The 26,097-nt window shown below is 37.6% G+C and overlaps 2 protein-coding genes across 3 annotated transcripts in view; one reads left to right on the plus strand and one right to left on the minus strand.

Annotated features, from left to right (window-relative positions):
- Nucleotides 1-4,999, plus strand: part of LOC145781434 (cell adhesion molecule 3-like) — a 27,459-nt gene extending 22,460 nt beyond the window's left edge. Inside the window, exons 8-11 of one of the 2 annotated variants that reach the window (XM_082593216.1) lie at nucleotides 689-724; nucleotides 1,613-1,645; nucleotides 3,576-3,704; nucleotides 4,186-4,999. In XM_082593216.1, the coding sequence (XP_082449342.1) occupies nucleotides 689-724; nucleotides 1,613-1,645; nucleotides 3,576-3,704; nucleotides 4,186-4,328 (341 nt within the window). In that variant the 3' untranslated portion in view covers nucleotides 4,329-4,999. The remainder of the gene's footprint in view (nucleotides 1-688; nucleotides 725-1,612; nucleotides 1,646-3,575; nucleotides 3,705-4,185) is intronic. The other variant, XM_082593217.1, reaches the window with a different exon arrangement.
- On the minus strand, nucleotides 4,990-25,778 carry LOC145781433 (uncharacterized). The gene is made up of 17 exons (XM_082593215.1): nucleotides 25,633-25,778; nucleotides 24,521-24,641; nucleotides 24,109-24,279; nucleotides 23,515-23,736; nucleotides 20,538-20,662; nucleotides 20,162-20,316; nucleotides 19,561-19,820; nucleotides 18,910-19,030; nucleotides 17,301-17,452; nucleotides 11,872-12,024; nucleotides 11,603-11,691; nucleotides 11,069-11,141; nucleotides 9,765-9,901; nucleotides 8,586-8,668; nucleotides 7,589-7,780; nucleotides 7,115-7,250; nucleotides 4,990-6,926 (listed from the first exon to the last, which is right to left on the minus strand). Exons 1-17 carry the CDS (start codon nucleotides 25,734-25,736, stop codon nucleotides 6,830-6,832), a joined length of 2,391 nt encoding a protein of 796 aa, XP_082449341.1. The 5' UTR covers nucleotides 25,737-25,778; the 3' UTR covers nucleotides 4,990-6,829.
- Nucleotides 25,779-26,097: the final 319 nt, after the last annotated feature.

Raw genomic sequence — 26,097 nt, forward strand, 5'->3', positions numbered from 1 at the left:
AGCGAATTATATGAAATGCAGCTACTATTCCCTAAAAACCTTACCAAGGCTGTTTCACAATTATTAGGATCGTCAGAAGGTTCTTATTCAAATAGAATCTATTTGAAAAAACTTGAATTCTATTTAAATAAGAACCTTCTGATGATCCCAATACCGGTGAAACAGCCTGTTAAGGTTTTTTGGGAATAGTAACTGTATTTGAAGCAAGATAATCTTTTTTATATATTGATAACCGCAAACGAAACAGCGCAGACCACCAAGAATTTGGACTAATGATATTAAAGACTGGTCAGGACTTAATTACAAAGCTGCAGTAGAAAAATCTCACAACAAAGAAACTTGACACCTCACTGCCTCCAACCCTCGAGGAGAGGAAGGAACTTAATCATGATGATTGAGAATCAATTCAATTGCAACAATAACACATTCAGTTATTGCTAATCGATGATGCAAATAAGCGTGTTCAATGTCGATAAGAATAAAGTAGTAATTTTCATTTTGTTTCGCCTCGCAGCACTTTCTATCTTACCGCCCGAAAAGTCTTTAAATAATTTATAGTGTTCAATTTATCGATTCAAACACTGTTTAACTATTTTCCCGCTTTAAATTTTCTTGCTGCCCAAGTGTTTCGTTGTGTTTGTGAAGTGAGATTTCGTATGTGAAGATATTTAATGGAAATCGTTTGCAGAGCTACCGGTGACCACCCAGGCTCCAACCACGCCAGGTTAGTGCAGTGTTTGTATGAAATTCTTTACCACTTTGCAGAGAAATTATTGTCCTTTTATATCGGCGTAACGCTAAAAAAGTTGTTAATTTATGCAATTAATTTTTTATTTTCCCATAGTCTTGTATAAAATTTTCACTTCACTCACTGTAGCAACCACTGCACGCTCATGCTTCTTATTAGAAAGAAGCGAACTAGAATTCCACTGTAGAACACTGAACGTTAGACCTTTCTTGGTGAAAATTGATGTCGTCTGCTGCATGGCAATTTCAAATTAACGAATTAAACTCCCCTTTTCTACAGAGGTTCTTAATCCCCTTGTTCTTGCTCGCTCCCTGTTGACAACGTTTCACATTACTCCACTCCCTCCAACTGTGTAACAGAGGTCACTCTATTTCTTTTGACGGTTTTCAGTCATTTCCTCATCAGAATCCTCAGGTTTATCATCATACTCATCATCTCATTATTCTATCTTTCCCATCCACCTCACTTTTGTATGCGAACTTTTGAGAACATCAAATAGTTTATTAAAGCAACAGCGATATGCAATAGCTGCAGAAATCGTGGCTGATTTCATTGCTTCTATTGCATTATTTTGCATGTCTAAATAGTGTAATTGCAAAAGTTGTGCAATGAAACCAAACCAAACTTTGCTTTCTGGCGATAGTAAGTGACATGGTTGGATTTTTGCCATCAGCTTTTAGTCATGAACAAGCTCTTTGCTTTGTTTCTGATCCATCTTATCAGTCACTGGCAAGAATGGATTCAGAAGCCAACTTGCAGCCGCAAAAGTTTCAACCTTTATCGTTTACTTTTCATGCGATGTCTCAAATAATTTTCTGCCACTAACCCACCTCGCGTACTAACATGCAGTAATTTTGCATTCAGCCATGCCTGCTGGGGAAAGCACGGATGTAGCAGGTACTTTCTTGTGTGGTTTGTGTCTTTGATTCAGCAAGTTGTAAATTTTTGTGATTTTTGCTACAAAACGTTAATGAAGCTTAGCGCGTCCTGTTCAAAAAATTATTTGCCTCTTGCAACTTGATAAGAAGCAAACAATTTTTGGAACAACGCGGCTTTGATGACGTAAAGTAGATATGGTTGATTTTCAAGATTAATTCAATCAAGCATTCGTCAGTGAAGATGTCACTTTAATTTGACGTTGCAAAACATTAAATTATCCTTGGAATAAGTTTTGTTCCTCCACGACATAATAATATAATCGATAAGTCATAAACAGCGGATATTACGTCAAACCTGTTTAATTAGCTTTCTTTTTGAACCAACAAGAGAAACATGGAGGTGACTTGACAACATGTATCATACATTTCATTGATTATACGTTGCAAAACGTTGATAAAGTGTTAATTCTGCATGCTTAATTTGTTTGTCCACATATTGTGTCGTAGTAATTGTTATGCATTGATTGAAGTCTTGTGAATGCCTTGTAATTTCTTTTTCATCCTCTCATAGGGAAGTGTTGCACCAAATAAGTGCGTTTGTTGAGCCGAATGAGGGACATGCTTCCTCTTTCAAAACATATTTCCCTTGTCGCGTATTATAAATGTGCTCCAGGAGACAGTTGCAATGTTTTATTGTGATAAAACTTTAAACTACCCCGCTCAAGTGCAGACTTCAAGCACAGCAAGATACTGAAATGTTTAGTACGGTAGTTAGTTACACACTGCTATGCTTTATTGTCCAAATACTGCGTAAAAAACAATTTACAGCAAAGCGTTAAACTTTCATTAGAAGTCGCAACTGACATCTAATGTCTAGTAAAAAAAGTTCCATTAGTTTTGTGGATCGTCGCTGCCATGACAACGACAAGTTGTCGTAGGTCCAACACTGTTGTATTTGCAAATTGCAACCGTAATACCCATGGACAAAAAAAAGGATTCAAAATTCGTTGGAAGACCTTCCGAACATAACTAACTGAATTCTTTTCTCACCATCGTCATGTATAAAGCCTTGGAATATAGTTATCGTTATGCAGCGCTGTATAAATGCTATTAATAACAACATACTCGTATTGATGATCAATTTATTATGCTTACTGAAAAAAACACTTTAACAAGTGATCGTTGGACACTTAGTTTTGGATGGTCTTGATGCTCGAATACCAGTGCAGTACCGTACCACCCAAAATATCGAAGGAATTACCTGTAAATTCCATCTCCTTTTAAAGTGTGCTTTTTCAAACATTTGCCAATGCGTACAAGTTGTTTCATGCAGTGCGTCTTTAATTTCGTCCTTAATTCATCTACTAACGCGCAATTATAAGGGTCTAATAGTAAAAGCGGCATGTGCTGTCGCGCAAACTGCAGTCTGAAGTTGCACGGAAACTAACAGCATGTCTGTGAACGACTTTGCATGAGAATGACCCACACAACCACAATATTTTTAATCGAAGGCATTTGGCAATATTGTGTGTTGCTGTTTATCGTTCTGTTGAGAAAGCTTCCTTCTAAGCTTTCGTCAACTCATAGCGTGCTGTTGATACCTCGCGCTGATAGATTTCCCACCTACGTTGCTGTTGAACGACTTCAAAAGGTGCCATTTTCACGTCTGGGGACGTTGAAGTGATGTAAAAATGGCGACCGTTGCTAGCAGTGAGCACGGTGTGCATCCATCACGCGAGCCAGATGGACGGTTCCTTCAAATAGCGGTGAGCACTCTGCTCATCTGGACGATTGTCTGAACATTCTTCTAGCGAGGAAAACCGGTCCATTTGAAGTTGTTAAAACCAGTGTCAAGCGGTTTTGTTTACTAAATTCATTCTGGTTAAGAGTACGGTAACTGAAAAACTTGACTTTACTAAAAAAAAAACTCAATTCTGTTTGTTTGGCAGATGTCGCAACGAAGATGTTTGTCAAGGCGGGTCCGGATGCGGCTGTCATAGGAGGAGTGGTGGCTGTGGCAGCTTTTGTTTTGATCATCACAGTCATCTTATTACTCCGCTATTTTCTATCTCATAAAGGTAAGACTTTCTTTGGCAAACGATACTGTGCAATGCAATAGTTGTTTCAATGAAGCTGAATGAATTCAATGAAGCACATTGATGAGCTGCTTACTCGAACGCTAGTAGGCGCCACTGATGTTGATAGGTTATATGTATATCTGATTACAAAACTATATTGTTCTGAAGTATTACAAACAGCGGCAGCTGTTTATTTTTTGGATAAACGGCGTCAAGTGCACCTAATTATTATCATCCGGATGCTCAGTCTGACCCGGCCAGCAAAATCGCTTTTTTACGTCGTTTCGCCGTGTAACAACGGTAAAATGAGGCAACTTTTGTTAATCACCAACCCCTGTGGTTGAGCATATCCGCTTTTGTTTGATGTACCGGCACCAACTTACAACACTTGCGCGTAACATGGGAGAAATGATGAAAAATGGTGCAATGTGGTGTTTGAGTTGCTCTTGAAAAGCTTTTTGAACCGAAACTTCCATTTCAGGCGAATACTACACCCACGAGTTGAAAACCAACAATGAAGACACCGCTACCGACCTGTCCGACAATGACGACGAAGACGATGGACTCCCTAGAACAGAGGCTGATCTTTTAGGAGAAAATAAACGAACGGAACATTTCTTATAAATCAAGCATTGTGGTGCTGGGCTTTGTGACGATCGAAGGGACTCTCTCTGTTGCACTTTCCAAAGCCAGTGAGACAATCATGGACGCAGTACAGTCGCAGCTTCAAAGTAGTTTTTTTTTTATTATTGTCAAATGTCAACGTGCGTTCGTGATAGCACTGGCAGTGGATGTCGCATTTTAGTGTCTAGCTAGTTTTGTTTGTCAGCGTTTTCAGTTTGACGTCGGCAAGCGTTGCCTTTAGGCCCTTTGAAGTAAATGAGGTTCAGCGAAAAAGGTTAAGGTAAATTATAAACTTTTATGCTAAATTTTCATGTTGGCTGATTTTTTGGCAGTTTGAGAAATCTGAAACGTTGTGTGTTGATGGCGGCGTGTTAAATGTGTGATTGTGACCAAGATTCTGATGACTTTTTATTGTGATTTGTTTTCATATTTTATTTGTTGCTTTGTTCTGAAAACGCCAACTGGGCTGCTCTACTTGCGCTTAATTTTGAACTTAATTTTGAACTGTTTGAATTATGATCAAATGGACAGAATCACGCTAAGACCCAATGAAACCATTCCTAACAATTTTGCTCAAGCTCTTCGCGTTGATGTTGGTACCCGCCCATTGTACTTTCAACATGGTTTGCTAAATTGTATCACATCGAAATATAATTCATGTTTTTTTACTGTTTGCCGAATCATTGAAAGCAACGACATATATTGGCAGAGCTAGAAATATACAATGCTGTGTAGACACAAAGTTTACAGCCGGCAGACCTTGCCATTTTTACATAAGTTTCAATGTCTAGCGATTACGCAGAAATGGCAAGTTTTGCTGACTGGGCTCGGGCAGGAAAAACTACAGAAGGCGTCACTACTAAGGCGTGAGAACATTGAGTGCATCGTCAATTAAAAAGGTACAGATTCAATTCAGAACTAAAAGTTTTTGCATCAAACCGACGTTATTACACATAGGCCTAAATTGAATTTGACATGGGCACAAAACTCAGATTTGCAATCAATTACGGTACGTAAAACACATTAATACACAAGATTCATTCCAAGCCGCATATGAATACACAAGATGAAAGCACCAATTGCGAATTTCAAAGTACAGATAATGACTTGTTATGGATTATATAACTCATTCACAATTCCTTGTTAAAGGTGAACATCACATCCGGATCTGTAGGACTCTCATCCATGTCAAGTATAATTAAGTTCGTCATAAATTTAAACGGTATTTTATGCACCACGGCATCAGCATGTTCAAACAGCGACAAGACCAAAACGTTTTTGTTCGCTGTAGGAATACCTCGAACTGGAGTGTAAACGTTCTTCTTTAGTCATGAAATTTATGATTAATATTTGTTTAAGAATTCAGTCTTAAGTCCGATGGTGAACATGTTTCGTTTGTCTCTTCTTTAGTGCATGAGACCTGGCGTTTGTCCCCGCTAACAGGGGTGCGTCAGTTTTTGCAGCCCTTTCGCCATGCTTCCTTTCCTTGTTGTTAGGGTTGATTAAAAAGAAATAACAATTTTTGCTTTCACCTTCACGCAGAATTACACACAACTATGGCGGAAACGCCATCATAATAATGCACCGCAAAATTGTTTACCACAGAATTATAGAAGCAACTAAATCCGCAAGATTGTAGATATTTACAAAAAGCAAAGAAAGTGCAACTGCATTACGTATCCGCAACAAGAGATTGTCAAAGGTACCAGACTACGGGCAGGAAGTAAATGCAATGAAAGAAATTGACAGGATGAAGTTTGAAACATTTTTCTATTCAAAAACAGCTGTTCACTTTTTGCGAGCTAGCAAAAGTTTCCATATTCATAATTTCAATGTCTCACTCGGTTGAAATTCTGTAAAAATGTTAGTTGGGTGGTGCTGACTAATCTCAAAACGAATATTCTGCTCATCCCATTGCCTGATGGTGATATTTAACTACCGTATCTCCAACCGGAAGAATGCTTTTGCCATGAAGTGGAGACTAGTAATTGCTGTTAGTGGTATTATAAAATTTCTTAAAGTGACAATTGGAGTTTAAAATCAGCACATCATAAACAGGCATTCAGTTTACAGTATCACACTAAGGAGAAAATCACAAAAAGTTGATATTGAGCACCGTTCAGATATAAAAAAAGAGTGTTCATGGGGACGTTTGCTCCCATCAAAAACAACAAAGAAAGCCAGTTTCGGGGTGGTATGAAAGTATCGTATATGAAGCGAAAAAAGCAGGCTTACAAAAGCAGTTGAATACAAGGCACTACACACATACACTTGAATCGTGAGAAGCAGATTACCGTGCAGTAACTGTCGTTCAAATGCTTCACATTGTAGGAAAGCTTAGCAATCATTTTCACATTGAAAAATGCAAGCACCGTATATAAAATGTGAAAAATCGATTAACTAATTTTCAGCCGGTGGAAATGATGCTGGAAGATATGTTCGTTTGTAAGCTTGACGTTTAACGTCTTTTTGCGATGAAACGACACAAAAAAAGTCATTATTCAAACGAAAGCTTCCGATCCGCGGGTCCCTGTGGCAAACGACTCCCTCTCAGCATTGTCATCGCCAGGGAGGTTGCTGTACTTCATCGATCTTATCCTGAGAAACCCAAACAAATCATCTTAAATCTTCCAGGCTTCTTTGTGCATTTAAACATTGCTCATTCTAATAAAATGTAGCTAACGCTGCGCCTTCATAAGGATGATACAGTCTACTTTCGAACACGCTGAGAGGATACATCAAAACACGTTAATATTAGTAACAATAAATCTTGTTCAAACACTTACCCGACTTTGTGGGAGTATTTCCTCCATAGGAAAAATATAACAGCGCACAAAATAAGGCCAGCAATCAAGCCGCCAAACCATAATCCTGACATTGTCCCTGGATTAGATTTTTTCTCCACTGTCACAACAACGTGTGCTGAAAGAAAAGAAGTCGAGTTGATACATTTACCGTTGTGTCATATACGCGCACCGTATTTGACTTGATCTATGTCGCCGATCAATAACCTTTGCTACTAACGAGTTACAAGATTAAATCCACTTAAATTTCTGCAAATTTTTATGAACTTTGGGCACACATGAGCAGAATCATAAACAAATTTAAAATTCGTTTTCAATCGAATGTTTGCACAGTCTACCCTCCGTAATCCGTATACCACTATTTCGTGACTGTTTGACGTTTTCCAGAGTCTTAAAAATACTTTCTTGAGGAGATAACGGACATCAAGCATAGCGACAATTGAAGAACCTAGTTACTTTCACTCTTTGGACAGAAGCCCCAAAGCCGGTCGCGGGTGAAGCTGGAAGTAGTGGCGCACCAAGGTACATTGGGCATGGATGCGTCGTCCTTCACCAGTATGCAGGTGCTGTACATCTTGTTGTTGAACTCGAAGGGGAAGTTACATTCTTTGCCGCCGTCAGAACCACTGACGGTTAAAATTGCTGAATCTTGAAAAAAAATCTCGTGTTTTGTTTATTCTGTATACCATGAGGTTGAATTTAGACAAAGATGTCTTAAAAAGAAGTGCTTACTACGCTGTTTGCGGCATGTATTGTTTAGGCACTCTGCTGTTCATATGTAAATTGGGTGTATGTGTTGTTAGAATAATAACTCAATATATGGTTTTCCTTTAATAATATTAAGTTTTTCCAATGGACATTTTACAGCTACAGAAACAGTCATTGCTGTAGCTGTAACAGTCATTGTGTGTCAGGTCAAGCAGCTTATCAGTCCTTCTGTACATTAGTTCAACGTCTGCAGACGTTGAACTAATGTAAGAAAGGACTAATGTGCTGGATGGTTAACAACAACGCCATGTTGGTTACGAAACTTCAAGTTCCTCAAACATTCATAGCCGACGGCAAGATTGTGGTGAGCACTGGCAGCAACTACGTAAGTTCTAACCTTAGCAGAGACAGTATCTTGATGGAAGAAATTCGATTGTTTGCAAAGGCCAGTCTCTATATCTTTAAGTATCGTCAAACTACGTATTACTGTAGTTATTTAGCATTTGCAGTAATATTACATCGATGTACACAACAGATGTTAATAATTAAACACAGCCCGTTGCCAAAAGTGAATCATATGGTGAAAGTAAACGTCGCCGTAAAATTGAAAGCAAATAACAAATATGAGCAATTGTGGCTTCTAATAACGACACCGAGTTAGCAATTCAGTCTTTTTACATGCAGAAAGAGACTGATTTTCTGGATGGTTAATTCCACATAAAAAGAAAAACAGGCGGTCATTTACCATCCGATGTCTTTTCACCACAAAGCAATTCTTGGTCAATGTGCTGCAGGTATTCATCGTGAAGCTTTGGTGGATAACTACAACTGCATAATCAAGACAGCTTGTTAACACTGGACACCAAACATGTATCTGTTAACTCATTCATAAGCGACTCAGATGGTGTCGGTTTAGTTTTGTAAATCGTCAATGCTGTTTGTTGGCTTGTCCACGCAAGTAGGTGTTGACTTTCGAAATGCACAATTGACTCAATAAAATGCTGCTGAACTTACGCTAGTATTTTGAAAATCGACAATGCTTTTGATGCGATGCTGACTGTCTCACTTCACCACGTGGCGCTGTTCTTATAAAAGCAGTTACATGTTTTAGTTTAACTTTATACACATTTACGGTGATTAATCTGTGGTGCAATTAAAATTTGTGTTAAAAATTTGTAAGTCTTGATCTAGAAAATAAGAGATCTCACAAAAAATCAAAAAATTTACGCTACTTGCCAGCCAACAAATCGTTTTACATTGATTTGACATCAGCAGACGTTTAATCAATGTTAAAAAGGATGGTTTGCTGTCTGGGTAAAACTGGTTGGCATGAAAGCTTCGCTAAGCAAAAAAGAATATGGACTGAAACTGGATTATAGATTAAAATGTCACCGAAGGAAAGAACCAAGGCAAAAAATGAAACAGACAAGACAGATGTGCTTTTTGCTGTGTAGGAATCGAATTTATCAACCCACACGTGAAACTAACTATCGTTTGTAAAAAAAATACATATTTCCTGTTGTTAGAATGTCTACAGACGTTGAAAAAACATTTTTGTTTATGGATAGTCTGCGCTGCCACGACAAGGTTGTTCAGATGATTCATGACGAGCGCTTTGTTGACAATCTTTAACTCGCAAATCGGTCCTTTTTTGCACAATAGTAACTCAACGTTTGTAGACGTTGAATAAATGTAATGGATTGATTCGTTGGCTAGGATGTGTCAGACACAGTCCAAGCAATTAAGCCCAACTAGAAAAGTCAGTACTTCGTTCCTTTCTTACCAAAACTCAACGGCTGAGAGTACTGTAGTTTGAAAAGAATAAAAAAAATGTTTTTGGGCAATTAAATCGCACAATAAAATTACATACAAGATATGCAGACAGTATCACTTTGAATTGAAGACAACGCATCTCCATTCATACCTTATTCCATCCCCGAACAAATCGTCCCACTGCGGGGTCGCTTTCAAGTAATCTTTCAAGCCTTGCAAGTGGCAGTCGCAGTTGAATAAATTGTAGTCGACAAATATCTTCTTGATTGCGGCAGGTTTATCGGCATCCTGAAATATATGCAAACCATACACATTACACAATTACACTTGTCATAAGCAAGAGTTTGAATTAAACGTGCTTCAATTCCAGTCACAGCAGTTGCACTGGCACTCCGACAACCACAGCAAAATCGGCGATGACATCGATTTTGTTTCGACTTAACATGCTTGTTTATATGTCTATGGCAAAGATTTTCATGTGCCACATTGCACAAAAGCATGTGTGTGTACATGTGTGTAGTACACAGCATTTGTAAGAACCACACCCATCTTAAGTATAGGTTTTGCGATGTATAATTTAGTTCAGACAATGTAATACAGTAGTTGTAATACACAGGTTTGAGTTTGTAATTTCATTAAAAGGATTTTGCACAATACGTCATGAAAATACAATCTGAAGAGTACCAAAAAACAAAACCGATACTTAATGACCGAGCCAGAAACTACACAAAATCATTGCCAAACCGGCGCTCACACAAAGTTCAATTATATATGTACTGACTACAATTTGGCAAGTGCGGACACTCGGACCTAAAAAATGGCATTTTTCAACAAACAACAACTTTTGCTGGCTGGGTGGCAAATTCTACCAATCATTAAAAAACGGACAGGCTTTGGGAAGACAATTACTTCAATTGAATCAAAGGTTAACTGCTACCAATGACAGTTATCATTGGGCGAAGTCAACACAACATCACTCTGAAGTGAAATTCTCTTCACAGAGATAGTGCGTCACTTTTGCCTTTATAACTTATTATTTTGTTACATTGAACGGAAAACATCTACCACTGCCACTGACAAAAAATCAAAACAGAAAATTAAAGATTTAGAGTTGAGATGTTAGATGCTGGCAACTCACGTGGTAACTGCATGTCAAGGTCAACTTTTTATAAAACACTAGAATATCAAAAGATTACTCGTTTCAAAACAATCAGTTGAATAGAGGATGTTTGTTGACCGCTTTACCACAAAAGACACAGTGAATAACAGAAATCATATACACATTGAAACCAAACCTAGACGGTTGGCCAGGTTTCCTGGCGGCTCACGACAACATACCGCGACGTTTGAGAGTTACTGAACTGTGATACATCATCAGGACACATTTGGTTTTCATGAAACGACAAAAGCAAAATTCTAAAATGAATTACGTCACTGCACAAGATAACATCCCACCTTGGGCTCGGTTAAGGTTTTGACAGTTTCAACTGATATATTTGGGAGCTGGTTGTGTTCCATGTGAATAAATCTGCAATGCAAACAGTCGTTGATCTTAATCCAACGTAGTTCTACATCACAGTCAATATAAAAAAAACAGTCTCAAAGAAAGTTCCTAGATTTTAAATAATTCCTAAACAATAAATATGGAGATTTTTAGAAATTGCCTATACAAATGATAACATTTGCAGTTGTAGGACGAGGACGACAGCTCTGTCCAGTGTCCACATTTAGGGATGTGGCGCATTATACAACCACAACTACTCTGCCAAAATGAATGAAGTGACTTGCAACCAAACATAAGATGACAATCCAGCAGAAAAAAAAAATCTTTTTTTTTATCGTTATTACGTTTATGTTATTTTCTAACACATTGTACACGAAATTAAGCACAAATCATAGAAATAAGCACGGAATGGTAACCCTGATGACTATAAATCTCATTTCTATGGAACCACAAATGAGTGCATGCCGTGCAAGGTTATCACATACTTGACATCAGGTACAGAGGCAAAGGCATTATCACTGATTGACTGTATAAGGTTATTTCGGATATAAATCCATTGAAGATGAGATAGACCCTGTTGTGAAACATAAGTGAGACGTCAAAATGATGATTGTTAATGCAATGTAATAAAAATACAAAACTGACGCAAGAATAGGCCGATTTTCCTAACTAACAGATTAGAAACGTGCGTACAACATTACATGTGAATAACATGTATTGCTAGTTGCTACATTCGTTTATTTATTGTTCTTACGAAGAAAGTGTGGTCATCGATATAGGTCAGCACGTTGTTGTCCAGGACAAGAATGGTGAGCTTGTTCAAACGTCGAAATAGCTTGCCAGGCAATTTAGAAATGCGATTGTCTCTCATGGTCAATGTTTGAAGCTGTGTCAGATGATCGAAAGCCTGAAAAACGCAACAGAACTTAGCACGGGTCCCGTAAATGCTCCGTCTTGAGTGGATGAAAGATGGTGTGGCAAGCAACCGATGTGGTTTTGCTACTTAAGTCACATCAGGCAAAACGTACGTCGTACTTTATTATTGACGACTCGGTGGCTTATTGGTAAAACTGTCCGCTTTTGAATCAGTGAACATAGGTTCGATACCCTGTCAGGTCATACCTAAGACTTTTCAAAAGTGGTATTAAATCATGTTCCTCATTCATTCATAGCTTGTCACGCCAGTGTCGGAGCCAGGTAAGAGCATTGTTTGTGATGTTTTTGAGGTCGTTGTCATCACATGAAGGGCTAAGGGGGCAGTTGGTGAGGATGTGCTTCATCGTCTGATTGCGGAATGGCCCGTTTCGGCGAGTCCGATTCGGCGAGTCCGATTCGACTAGTCCGATTCGGCGAGTTCCCTATTCGGCGAGAGCCTTTTTCGGCGAGTGCCCTATTCGGCGAGTTTTTGAAATTTTTAAAAGGAAATTATCGGGTACCGTAGCCTAATTACAATTGCCGTTTTTACATCGTTTTAACGTCGCTAAACGTTGAAATCGTGCAGAAAGGAATAAAAATAAAATGTTTGAACTATTAAATTAAAATTCGTCATATCAGTTCAGTTAGTTTTATTTCTGACCATCATATCAAAAACAATACACGTCAACATAGCAAAGGTCGAGAAAAATGTAAAAGCGACAAAACGCGAAGTTAAAACGTGCTTGTGACCGAAGTAAGTTATTGAGTTGAAAGAAATTTGGCACGGTCGCAACACCTTCGGAAAAATTTAAGATATGAAGGGTAAATAAAACAAAGACAATGTTACAAAAAAAATCATGTTTATGTCTATAAGTTAGTACTTTTGAATAGTTAAAATGATTAGTTTGGATCAACAAATGTGTGACCTACAGCTTAGATTGAAAGGAAATTATCGGGTACCGTAGCCTAGTTATCCCGACCAGCAAAAATTTGTTCCAAGAACCCAGTTAGCCTAACAGTTCATTTTTACATTGCAGTAACAGAATAAAAAGGCTAACCAAATGTGTGGCCTATCGTTTTAACGTCGCTAAACGTTGAAATCGTGTAGAAAAGAAAACTTTGCTGACTAGGATACGTTGAAACTGAAAAACATTCACAGAAGCCCTACGATACGTTGCATTTTTAAGATAATGTATCCAGACGTTGAATCAATGTACAAATGAAATGTTATGCTAAATGGGTTCTTGGAACAATTCGAAAGGCTTCTGTGAATGTTTCTCAGCTTCAACGTATCCTAGTCAGCAAAGTTCTCTTTTCTACACGATTTCAACATTTAGCGACGTTAAAACGATGTAAAAACGGCAATTTTTGCTGGTCGGGATAACTGGGCTACGGCACCCGATAATTTCCTTTCAATCCAAGCTGTAGGCGGCCTACAGTAGGCCACACATTTGGTTAGCCTTTTTATTCTGTTACTACAATGTAAAAATGAACTGTTAGGCTAACTGGGTTCTTGGAACAAATCGAAAGGCTTCTGTGAATGTTTCTCAGTTTCAAAGTATCCTAGTCAGCAAAAGCTCCCTTTTCTACTCGATTTCAACGTTTAGCGACGTTAACACGATAGGCCACACATTTGGTTAGCCTTTTCATTCTGTTACTACAATGTAAAAATGAACTGTGTTCTTGGAACAAATTTTTGCTGGTCGGGATAACTAGGCTACGGTACCCGATAATTTCCTTTCAATCCAAGCTGTAGGCCACACATTTGTTGATCCAAACTAATCATTTTAACTATTCAAAAGTACTAACTTATAGACATAAACAAAATTTATTTTATTTTTTTTTGTAACATTTTCTTTATTTTATTTTCCCTTCATATCTTAAATTTTTCTGAAGGTGTTGCGACCGTGCCAAATTTCTTTCCATAGGCGCCGACTTTTCAAAAAACCTTGGGGGGCGAGAAAGGTGATGACGTCATAACCATAACGCTATTTTACTCAATTAAAATAGTCTTTGATTAAGCTTAGTGTCTTGTTTATATGAACAAATAGGTCCCAAACTGAATTTATTAGAAGCGCTGCTTGAAAGGATTAGTTTTACGCATGCAGTACGCCTAGTCGTAAAAATTTTGATATTGTTAGCTCATAATTGGAACTGTTGGAAAACAAGCCGATTCATTTCCTTTTCGTGCGAGTGAATAACAACGATCAAGACAGTGAAGTTATCGAAATAAAACGCAAAAAATCATGATCTCAAGCAGAGTGAAAACCCGCTATCAGTTTTATTAACCTCGTTTCGCTAATTACTTTCAAAGCGTTAACAACTGCGAAGTGTTTTCTCTTCTGTTTTTTATCGAAAGTCTTTATAGTCTTTTATTGAATACAGTAGGCTATACTCGAGCGTGGCCTAGACTCGAGTAAAGGTCGAGATGTTCGCAAGTGATTTTCACCTCAAAAAGACAAGTTCAACTAACACGGGACAAGCTGTTGTCTCCAGCTCGGCAATTTTCAAAATGAACGCACTAAAAATCATTGTCGATGTAGATTACGTAAGTGTGAAATCGCGTCGGCCTAAGTAAAACTTTTGAATACGTTTATTTGCAGTGATTCAAACTTAATTTTCAAATTCAATGATTTCTTGTCAATTCTAAACTTTATGCACTTGTTGAGCAATATGCAAAGCTCACGAGACAAAACAGAAAGAGGAGATCATTTTTTTATTTTTGCGTGTAGGATATAATCGTTATTATTTTCACGTAACATTCCATGATCGTTGAAGTCGATGTCAAACCTTAGCGGCCGCATAAAACAATGATGTCAGGTTAGCTAGGTGATAATAGCGGTAAGAGACGTCGTTAATGCAGGCAATATCTGCGACCAAGACCATTAAACACCTTTTCTTTTATCGGTTTTCGATTTAATTCTCACACATTGCGAAGAAAACAATGCGTTCTGTTGAATCATAATTGTCTCACAGCGGGAAGGCCTCGTTGAAAATAGCGCGTCTAATTTAGCTGGTTTACTTAATATTGCAGTGAATAGTTACGTGACTATTCCAGCAGTGCAAGTTACTCTACCATCTACTTTGAAACTTCCATACCGTATGAGAAAGCCATGCGATCAGCTGCTGTTTTGCGGGCAAGAGCAACGTAGGCTTTTCTTGCTTTCGGCATTCTTTAAGACCGTTTAAATTATCTAAATCTCTTTCACGAAGTGTTTTATCTTTGAAACACCACTTGTCATCACCATTTTTGTTGCCCTTCAACCATAAATTTACGGGGGGCGCCGCCCCCTGGAAGTCGGCGCGTATGTTTCTTTCAACTCAATAACTTACTTCGGTCACAAGCACGTTTCAACGTTCGTGTTTTGTCGCTTCTACCTTTTTCTACGCCTTTGCTATGTTGACGTGTATTGTTTTTCATATGATGGTCAGAAATAAAAACAACTGAACTGACATGACGAATTGTAATTTAATAGTTTAAACATTTAATTTTTATTCCTTTCTGCACGATTTCAACGTTTAGCGACGTTAAAACGATGTAAAAACGGCAATTGTAATTACGCTACGGTATCCGATAATTTCCTTTCACAAATTTCAAAAACTCGCCGAATAGGGCACTCGCCGAAAAAGGCTCTCGCCGAATAGGGAACTCGCCGAATCGGACTAGTCGAATCGGACTCGCCGAATCGGACTCGCCGAATAGTAGCAGACCCGTCTGATTGGCTAGGCCGCAATCACACGTTGGGTCAGGAGTCATCTTCCATCGGTAAAAGGTTGCTTTTATTTCTCTCGACTCCGCAGCGGGCTCTATTTAGGCAGCACCACTCTCTTCTCTCAAGGGTGGGAGTTTGTTGAAGACTTTCGGAAGGACTTGGAATGGCAGGATGTTGTGTTCTATCGGGCTCAGAGGTCCACATTTCTAATCGTGCAGCTGCCGCGCTTTGTGTTCCAATGGGCCGACTTTGCTAAAGCTCTTGCGTGACTTGAGTCTTGTTGAAATACGTTGGTGTTCATAGAGAGGGTGGCGTTGGTCGGATATTTGTTTTACTCTTTCCTTTTTTGTAGCGACTTCTCTTCGGATATGAGGTGGAGCTATAGTTGCTAAGTTGTAGAGGTCGGAGATTGGTGTTGGACGGAGTGTGCCAGTTATGATTTTACCTGCTTGGTTTAATTCGGAGTCAATTACTTTAGTGTGGATTGACCTAGCCCATACTGGAGCGCAGTATTCAGCGGTCGAATAACAAAAAGCCAGTGCTGTTTGCTTCAGCGTGTGCTCATCTGCTCCCCAGTTTGAGTTTCCAAGCTTTTGCAAAAGGTTATTGCGAGCAGATAATTTTTTCTTAAGTTTCAGTAGGTGTGTCTTATAAGGTTTATGTTCTTATCATGTTCCTGCTCGGCACTCAACAATGGAATGAATTCAGAGTAATAAGGTGCTCAGCTGCGCCTCTGTAAGGATACGCTGACAAGCTGCTTTGTAAAGCGCTGAGAGCACATTTCCGCGATGGATACAGCTCTAAATCAAAACACATTCTTTTGTATGACCTGGTTACTTTAATCCTAACTTTAACTTCATGCAGAACCGTACATTTAGATCAGGAAATGACCACATTTGAACCACCGTATTGTTTCAACTTTTCTTTCAAGAATAATAATAAAAATACCAGACTTGCTCAAGAAACTACGAGACAGCAATGAGTCAAGCTGAAGACTTGCCACATCAAGGTTTTAACCGCAGTGGAAACGAGCTTGTAAAGCCGCTCAAAACTGCCAGTGAAGGTAATCTGCGACCATGGCCTACTAAAATAGATGGCCTAGGCAGCATGCATAAGCCTTCAGAACTAAAGGCTGAAGTCGGTTATTAATAAAAAAGTGTACTTGGGTTCCTATGTTCGTCTGTCACATTAAAAAATCCCCGATCTACACACTTACCAGTGACCAACAGCACCCTGAACACTGATATACAAAAACACAGATCCTTTAAACATTGACTGATTACATGTTCGGATATTACCATTTCAAAACTCAAAAGACGCAGTACAAAAATAAGAGATTTAAAGCGAGGTATATCCGTTAGACGGCTTGATACGCCAGGCGAGGTTTGAGTGGCTTGCCTAATTGCTCACAAAGCTTGGACTAAAAGTAAACCATCGGCTAAGTATAGTCACTAAAATACTAAATGAACGACAAATAGTTTTAAGAATATCGAGTTATCATAGAATGAAAATAATCTTTGAAATAAGTAGAAAAAATGTTTAGATAACTACATACATGACTCTCTATATGAGAGATATTATTATTGTCCAACCGCAATTCCGTCAAATACTTGAACACGTCCATAGGAGCTGCGGGAACTCTCGTAATGGAATTTGACGCGAGATTGAGAGTAACCGTGTTGTTGGGAAATAGGTTATAATCAATTTCTGGAAACAAAACACCATTTTAAATGTCAACCACAACTGTGATTAGGTACAACCCCGACAGAAAAATCTGTCATTTTTACATTGATTCAACGTCTGGAAATGTTGAATCAATGTAAAAATGATGGATTTTGCTCTCTGAGACCAAGCTGTATAAGGGAGAAACTTCCTGAATTGAAACTTTTTCGCTGCTTTCCGTGTCCATCTCCCTAATTCAAAAAGCGCTAGAGAAATAGGCTAGCGTTTCATAGCCACATCTTGGTTAAAGACTTGGTATAAGAAACGTTTTTTACGTAGTTTTTGAACAGTAGTGTTGAAAACTAGGCTATACTCAGTGGTTTGCCTCACCGCTTTCTGGACTTGAAAAACCGATTAGCGCTAAATACTACACATAAGAAACGTCTGACAGGGGATGGAACACCAAACCTTTCGAGTCCAACGCATTAGCACTGCGCCACGCTAATAGGTATGGTATGACAACGCATAAGGATCTTAAAGATTAAACTTTTGGATGTTGGTGATTAATAATAGCAAATACAACGCCAACGCATTGTGGTTTTGCAGCCAGGCTTGTTTACAACCAATAGGAAAGGCACAGAATACTATACATGCGCGGTATGTCCACAATCATCTTAAAATGGATGTTGTATCAACGTGAAACGAAACAGCCGTTCTTTTGTCAGATAACCGAAAGCTTCAATAAACCATTGTCGTTACAAAAAGGAAGTTTCTCAACACAAAAATACTTGAATTGAATTTGAATTCCATACAAAAAGTGCTATTAAAAATCACATTTTCTCGTGTACAGAATGTAAAAACAACGTTTCCATCAAACAATTTGAGATCATATCCAGAGGCAGGTCTGAGTATCAAACCAAAATCTTAGAAGCCTTGTACATAAAACGTAACAATCCACCTTTGAACAGACAATTGTATGCTTGCGACTCATCTTTCTTGCTCTCTGTGTTTTAAAATTAGTTTTTTTTTTCGCACTTTGCCTTTCTACCACATCATGTGATCTGTTCAACACCTTTTGATGCAGTTACCTTTGATTCTCGCAGAGCATATATCGACATATCGTTGAGTTTGAGCTAGTCAGAAGTACTGTGCAGTTTTTGTTTTTTCCTGTTTATAGTTATAATAACCATTGTATTTTATTCAGATGTAGTAAAACTGTATATATGTTATTCCCGAAGAGGACATCTTGTGATGTCGAAAACGTTCGATACTTAATTTGTTGCGTAGTTTTATGTAAATGTAATAAACTTGAAGATGTTAAACTTGATCACGTTGCTCGGCTTCGTATGCCTATGGTTCAACAAGACAAACTCTCTACCGAAGCTCTAACAAAAATACTTTAAACAGGCAACATAGTTTCAATGCTAGCCAAAACTATCATTCGTTGATTTTTTTTTGTACAAAAAACAGACTTTTCTAGCTAGATTAGAACTTTTCCTTGCCTGTCAGTCCATTCTTCTGATCATCCGAGGAGCAATCAACATGTTGTGAAACACAAGTGCACTTTTTCGGACAACTTTTGTTGTCGATGATTACTTTCGTGTCTTTTGCGTCCTCACGGTCCTGTGCAACAGCAACATGTTTCTCAAAGCAAAAAATGACAAAAAAAATTAAAGCAAAACACATCTATCCACTACGGTAATTCAGTAGATGAAGAACCGGCTCTGCAAAGAAAGAAACGGGGAGGTCCATCAACAATGGTGCAACCTCTGGCGTTTGAGCAATGTACTTCGTGGATAACTAACCTTCATTGAGTTTTTTATGTAAACAGATTCACTTAAACGTTGAACGTCCAAGTGCAATATAAAAGGAAAACAACTTCAAATGTAAAGAAAAGCACAAACATTTCATAGTCAGACAGAGAGATAAATAGAAACAGAGAGTGTGTGTAAGAGAGCCAGTTCTTATACTTCTCATTGTAAGCATTTAAAATGTTCAGGCTGGATCTGTTCAACTGTTCCTCTCTTGTCAGCACATTTACCAAATGAAGCACATTAGAACAAACCTTGCAACCACAACACACAAACGATTACACATTAAAGTTTTACAAGAGTGCAGTCAAACTAAGCGTCTTGAAAGAAAAAATTACCCACACTTGTTTGAATTGCGTGGTCGTTTTTTACGACTGGGTGATCTTCCGTCCTGTTTATAACGGTAAGACTCGTGGAAGCTTCAACAGAAGAACGGTTGTTAGTGGCGACGCATTTATATTCTCCAGCGTCATCTAACTTCACATCGTGGATTATGATGCTTCCATTTTGAAACACCTCGATACCCTCGAATCTGTCAGCGGTCTGTAGGTTGTAGTGATCCTTGTTGGGAGCAATCCACATCACACTGGGAACTGGTAATTCTGGAAGTTTAAATAAAAAAAAACAATTTGAAAAGTATTCTCCTTCTGCAAAGAGAGATTTTGAACGAAAAAGATGTTTGTATTGTAAATCTCCTCAGGGGTTTTCTTTCTCTACTCGTATAACAATTCAACAGATCGGGTATGGTAAACTTGTGGTTAGCATAATGAATTAAACTTATCAATTGAATATAAAACTACTCTGTATTCACTAAACAGTTTTCATTCCTCAAAGCATTGGTCACAAGCGTTTTACTTTCCATTCTACACTTTCAATTGCATTTATTAACTGGATATGGAATTGCTATGGTTAACGGTCGAAATAAGAATTCTAATGTACTTACTCGTTTTATTGACAACACAGTCAAGCTGAATGCTTTGATGTACATATAAAGTAGTAGGTTCTGATATCCCGGTAATATCTGGATCCTTGCATTCCAAATATTCCCTTTTCATTCCAACTATTGCGGTCACTTTGGTACCAGCCAAGCTTTTAGGTCTGAAACATCAGGATTTGCTCTGTCAGGTTTTGTTCTATATACAAATTCATGCTTGTTGCTTTGAAATTAGAAATGATAACTACTGTATGTCGCACTCGTCTCACAGTTGTCTCATTAGAACAGTTGAAAGACATGAAAACATAAATCTAACCATTACATATATTATACTAGTATATATATAGGCTAAATTTTGTGAACAGATTACAGATGACAAACTTACAGTACACATTCAAGTTCACTTGGCATGACCTTGGAAATCCATCTTGCTTTCTTACTCGTTAACCACTTCACTTTCGGTTGCATGGTGCAGTCACAAGCCCAAGGATTAGCTGTCATGTTTATTAGCTTGAAACGATAATATCAAACATGAAGTTAAATTATGTTTTACAAACTGTAAAAAGGTCAAGCTTTTAGGAATTGTACCAAAGCAAAGGATGTAGTCAGTCCAGTTAAGACGAATTTACACACCATCATATACCTTATAAATCAAAGTTGTAAATGCTCAATAAATGTTTGTAAAATTTGATGATGATTATAAACTCGTTCTTTTAGAGCAGAAGTTTCAAAGTAAAAGTACTTTGCAAGCCTTGTACAGAAATACAAAGCGTCAAACTTTTTGGCTTGCATAGGCTACACTACTATCAAAATAGAGGACCCCGTTGTGATTTGAAGTACATCGTATTGTATAAAATTTATCACTTGTCAGTTGGTTTTATGATGTACCTCATATTGAAGACTAACAAGGCAGAGTTAATTCAGTTATAGCGAAGATTTCTTTGATTTAAAAATAAAGATCTGTAGCAGCATTAGGTAACTTATCATCTCAGGGAATTTGGTAGCCCACATATCCCTTAAGCAAGTTTCTTTCGTCTCAAGAGATTACTCTCCACAGCACGAAAATCTTGTTTTTAGCTACATACAATGCTACACACAACAAATGGATCAAGTTACTCAAAGCCACAGTGCCAAAAATTACAACAAATGACAACAACATTCTAATCTGACAAAGTATCTAATTACAATAACAGGTAAACCGCTTAAAGAGTTACATTACAACTAAAACAAAATAAACTCAGGCCTTAAAACTCGTGTTTTTTTCCGGCAGCCATCGTGGCCTACCTAGAGCTCCTTCTCGGCGGCCAAATCTGCGTGCTTGGAGGCCAAAATACAATAATGATAGCACAAGTAAATAGCATTAAACTTGCAACAATGTTAAAATGATCACTTAGCGTTGTTGAAGTCTGGGCGACGTCCTGCAATAGAATCGTTGTACCATGCATTAAATGCTTTATCGGGATTGTAATCCGGTATTGCCGGACCATCTAACGACCCTAAATTGTTTTAACTGCTCGTAGCTCAGTAAATTGTTTCAACTGCATACCGTCTTTCATAAAACCTGACCATTTATTCCGTTATGATGTCAACATTGAGGGTGTGAAGTCACTAACCCACAGCGTTTTCAACTATGAAGACACGTGTTTTCCACTCGGATGTCAACTAACCTAGTTCTCCTTTTTAACAACGATTCAATGTCCGACAACATTGAATCGATATAAAAACGACAATATTGCCAGCCGATGTAAATTAGCACTTCGGATTAACACTTCGTTAAAATAAACATCGGGAATTGCAAACAAGACTTACAGCGCTGGTGATCGCAGCTGGATATATTCCATACAACAGCAACATATATTCCATATATTCCATACAACATACAATTCTGCGTCACTCTTTGATACTACATATTTTCGACATTTAATCAACGATCATTCTATTGCGAAATTAAATAATTGGCTAGAAGAAACCGGCGGCCAAACTTGGCCGACGGAGGAGGTAGCACCGGCGGTCATTCAAGCACTACTTAGCGGCCATGGCCGCGATGGCCGCCGGCTGCTTTAAGGCTTGTAAACTAGAGATGTACGGATACCAATATTTTCGCCAATACTTTAGAGTTGCAAAAAGAAGCAGTTTTGGTATTATTAGCAAGGAGTTAGATCAAATGCTAAGTTTGACTTTATTTGCACAATATAAAAAAAGCTTTGAATTGGCATAGTTTAGTTGTAAAAATTCAATCAATCCAATTTCTCTGCATTGTTGTGTCATAATAGTAGTGTTTAGTAATAATAGGCCGCCATGATTGAAAAGGGGCATCAGGGAAGAAACAAACATCGTAGTTACGGTTTCTGAAAAATCAATAAAGAGTTTGCGCAAACTCTCTAAATAGGCTATCATAATTTAAAATCAAAACATATAAAATTTAAACCACGTCGTTTGTATAGTCACTAGTCAGTCATACAAAAATCTATTCGACAAGTAATGTTCAACCCAAGGGCGCTTGTTGTTAGGTTGTTGCTTTTGCCAGGCTTGATAAGACTACACAGGCAGCAAAAATGAATAATTTTGCATCGTTTCTATGTAGCTAGACGTTTAAAAAAACATATAATTTGGTTGTTTTTAATGAGCTGGTTATATCAGTATATCATGACAGCGTTTGTAAGCTACGGGCTATGCAACGAACCCCAAAGCGATCACCACATGGTCCTTACAAGTCAAAGAACATCGTTGTCTTGTGATGTTGCCAATTTGCGTCCAGGGATGGGCAGTTTAGAATAACGAATCCGAATCTATTCGAATTCTAAACTATTTGAATAATTCGAATCTTGAATTAGATTCGGTATGGAGTATATATATTTTTTCGCGTCACATTTACGTTAAATCATCACGGATGCAACAAATACGTTGTACAAGCGTACACACGCCGATTGGCGTCGTAGTTGCCAGTTTCGAGGTTTCTCCTCAGAACTGTGATAATCCTGGATAAGCCGGGATTTCAACGCTATATGACCTAGAATTACTGTGATCAGCAATGTTATTGCGTTTAGTTGATGTAATGTTGCATTTTTTGGCTAATTCTTGAGATCAAAATTTTGAGCGTAGCTGACAGATATGCTGAAAGAATGAACAATCATACTTTCACCTTCAGTCAATTAAAGCTAATTATTTCATATAAATTTGAGCGTTTCGGTTCTTCTGACTTAGATTTAAAAAATTAGCGAATAATAAAAAGCACATTGAAATGTATTTTTGAACTCACGTACAGTACTTTCGTAGGCTACATGAACTTGGCTACACACTGGAAGAGCATTCACACAAGGGTTGATTAACCAATAACCATATCACAGCAATTAGACTCTTACCGAGAACATGTTAGCTTTAAGGCCTCTAAACCATCTGCTTTCAAACGTATGAAGGTGGTTTCCGTCTAACCTCAGTTTTGTTAATTTTTTCAACTGTACAAAAGCATGGGGGTGGATGAAAGTAATGTTGTTGTTATGCATATCAAGTTCGGTAAGTTGCTCCAAGTCATAAAAAAGAAAATGTTGGATAAATTCAATTTTGTTTCCATCTAGTTTCAAAACCTGCAAAGCAAGAAAATTTAAGTTGCTCAGCTATCCGTACAAGGAAGTAACCATCAGATAGGTGCACTTACACAGAACTGTCTGCAACAAGAAAAGTACCGTATTGATGGATAACTGTATACTGCATGTCTAAAAGAAAATGTATTAAATAGCTGGCCCATGTTACTCATGAACCAACCTTTACCCATAAGTTACGTATTAAAATAAAGAATGAAAAAAAAAAAAACATTAGTTGTATGGTGGTTGTATGTATGATCGATTGCATTGATTGAAATACACAGAATGAACAATTTCTACCGCAGGACTTCTCGGTCTAAGTGTTAAAGCCAACTTGGAGACTTTGTCAATTCACATAAAAAAACACAAACATACTTCTAATTTCAGTGGATTCCATTCAAATATATCATCAGTTATTCTTGATAAAAAATTATTGCTCAGTACTAGTGTTTTCAGCTCATCCAGGTTATCAAAAGTGTCAAATTGCAAAGTTTTCAATTTGTTGTTTGCCAAGCTGAGATAAATCAATGCTGGTGCGTCTAAAACCTGTACAAATAAAAAAAAAAGATGTCAAAAGTGATGCGTAATAAAATATAGATTAACAGATTATCTAGCCCGGCTCAATTATATACAGCAAAAAAAAACTTAGTTTATATAATTGTGGACAGTGCTATGTAAAAAAGAAAAAAAAAACATTGTGCAATTTCTTTTCAATGTAACCAAAATATACATGCAAATGGAACGAGAACTAAAATGGTCAATCACTAATCAGGTACAGAGCACAAACCATTGTTGTTGCAATATTATTTCCACTCATATCAAGAGTTCGTATATCTTCTTCGGTCCTATTCAACATTGTGTCAAGATCAGCATTAGAGCAATCATACATGCCAGATGTGCAGGTGCATCTGAAAAGAAAAAAGTTTATGGTAAACAGCAAATATGCCTAATATATGTCTTAAGTCAAACTAAAAAACAAGTCACATATAGTTGGCGTAAAAAAATAAAAACTTATACAAGTTGTGATAACATTATTAATAAATAAACTGTTAAATTTTTTTTGGTTAAATTATTTTCAATTGCAAAATATTTACAAATTTATGAAGTGGACACAATTACGTCAATGGTTGCAAGTACGCACATGGACCTTAGGTTTTCTGAATTTTATTTCATGCTTGAAAGTACAGTAGTCCCAGCTTATTAAGCCCACCTCGAGACTGGAGGATTTTAGGCTTATTAAGTGGGTGGGCCTATTAAGCGAGGACGAATTTCTGCCACTCTTATAAACATAATTGACTGTGAACCACTGGACAATGGCTAAAACTTTCAAAATCTGTTAACAACTGTACACAACGAAAGATTGTTCCTGAAAATTGCATTTTGTATATATATATAACGCAGCCATGTTTTTGTATATAACACAGTAAAATGAGATCCAGGTTAAATGATTTGTGGTAGAACATTTGAATTAGCAGCGTCATGAATCATGAAATTGTCGAAAGCAAGAAAACAAATAGTAAATTGTGACACTTTTTTACACAAATTCAAGCAAATATAATTGAAAATCGGGCTGTTTCTCGGCAGCCGATTTGTAGCAAGAATTGACAGCGATAGACACGTATTTCGCCCATGATGCTGGGCTCATCAGTGTCGCACCGTTATTAAACGAGATTTTGTGCATATAAAGCAGAACCATTACAGGAATGAATGGGAGTAATTCTAAACCAGACCAAATTGGCTTTAATAAGCGGGTGGGTCTATTGGGCTTAATAAGCGGGGACTACTGTATTTGCTTTATTACAATTTCAATAACATATTTCAAACAGATGTTATATGCAACAATGGTGACCAACTGTTAAACTGCAACCCTTCAAAATCACAGATAAAATAATAACTTACTTTGTGGCATATTTTGGGCAATCATCATTTGATATTTCATTGTTTGTAGAGAAGACAGCACCAACAAAAACCAGAACCAAAAGAACTGAAGTTGTCCACAACATCGCTTTTAATTATTTTACAGACCTATTTTTTGAAATCTCAAAACTCAGACCTACAATGTAGCCAAAGTAAAAACGTTGGTATGTGAAGATATTGTTGAGGTAAAACCAAATGGTGTTATGTCCAAAATCATCAAACTGAGATAAATGCAAAAAACGATTTACTTTTTGAATATTTTTGATGTCTTTGTGTCAAATGGATCAAACTCCAGTGCCACATTCTTACAACCATACCATGCTTTCTTTGGTTTGCACACAACTAGATGTTTTTCAAAATTGTGTGCCACCCCCCATTTTTTTACACCCTTTTTCGAACATAGCCCAGTGAGGTTCTCAAAGTAACAACCGGTTGTAAAACACATAG

The sequence above is a fragment of the Aplidium turbinatum genome, chromosome 12 (assembly GCF_918807975.1).
Source record: "Aplidium turbinatum chromosome 12, kaAplTurb1.1, whole genome shotgun sequence".
NCBI classification, from domain to species: Eukaryota; Metazoa; Chordata; class Ascidiacea; order Aplousobranchia; family Polyclinidae; genus Aplidium; species Aplidium turbinatum.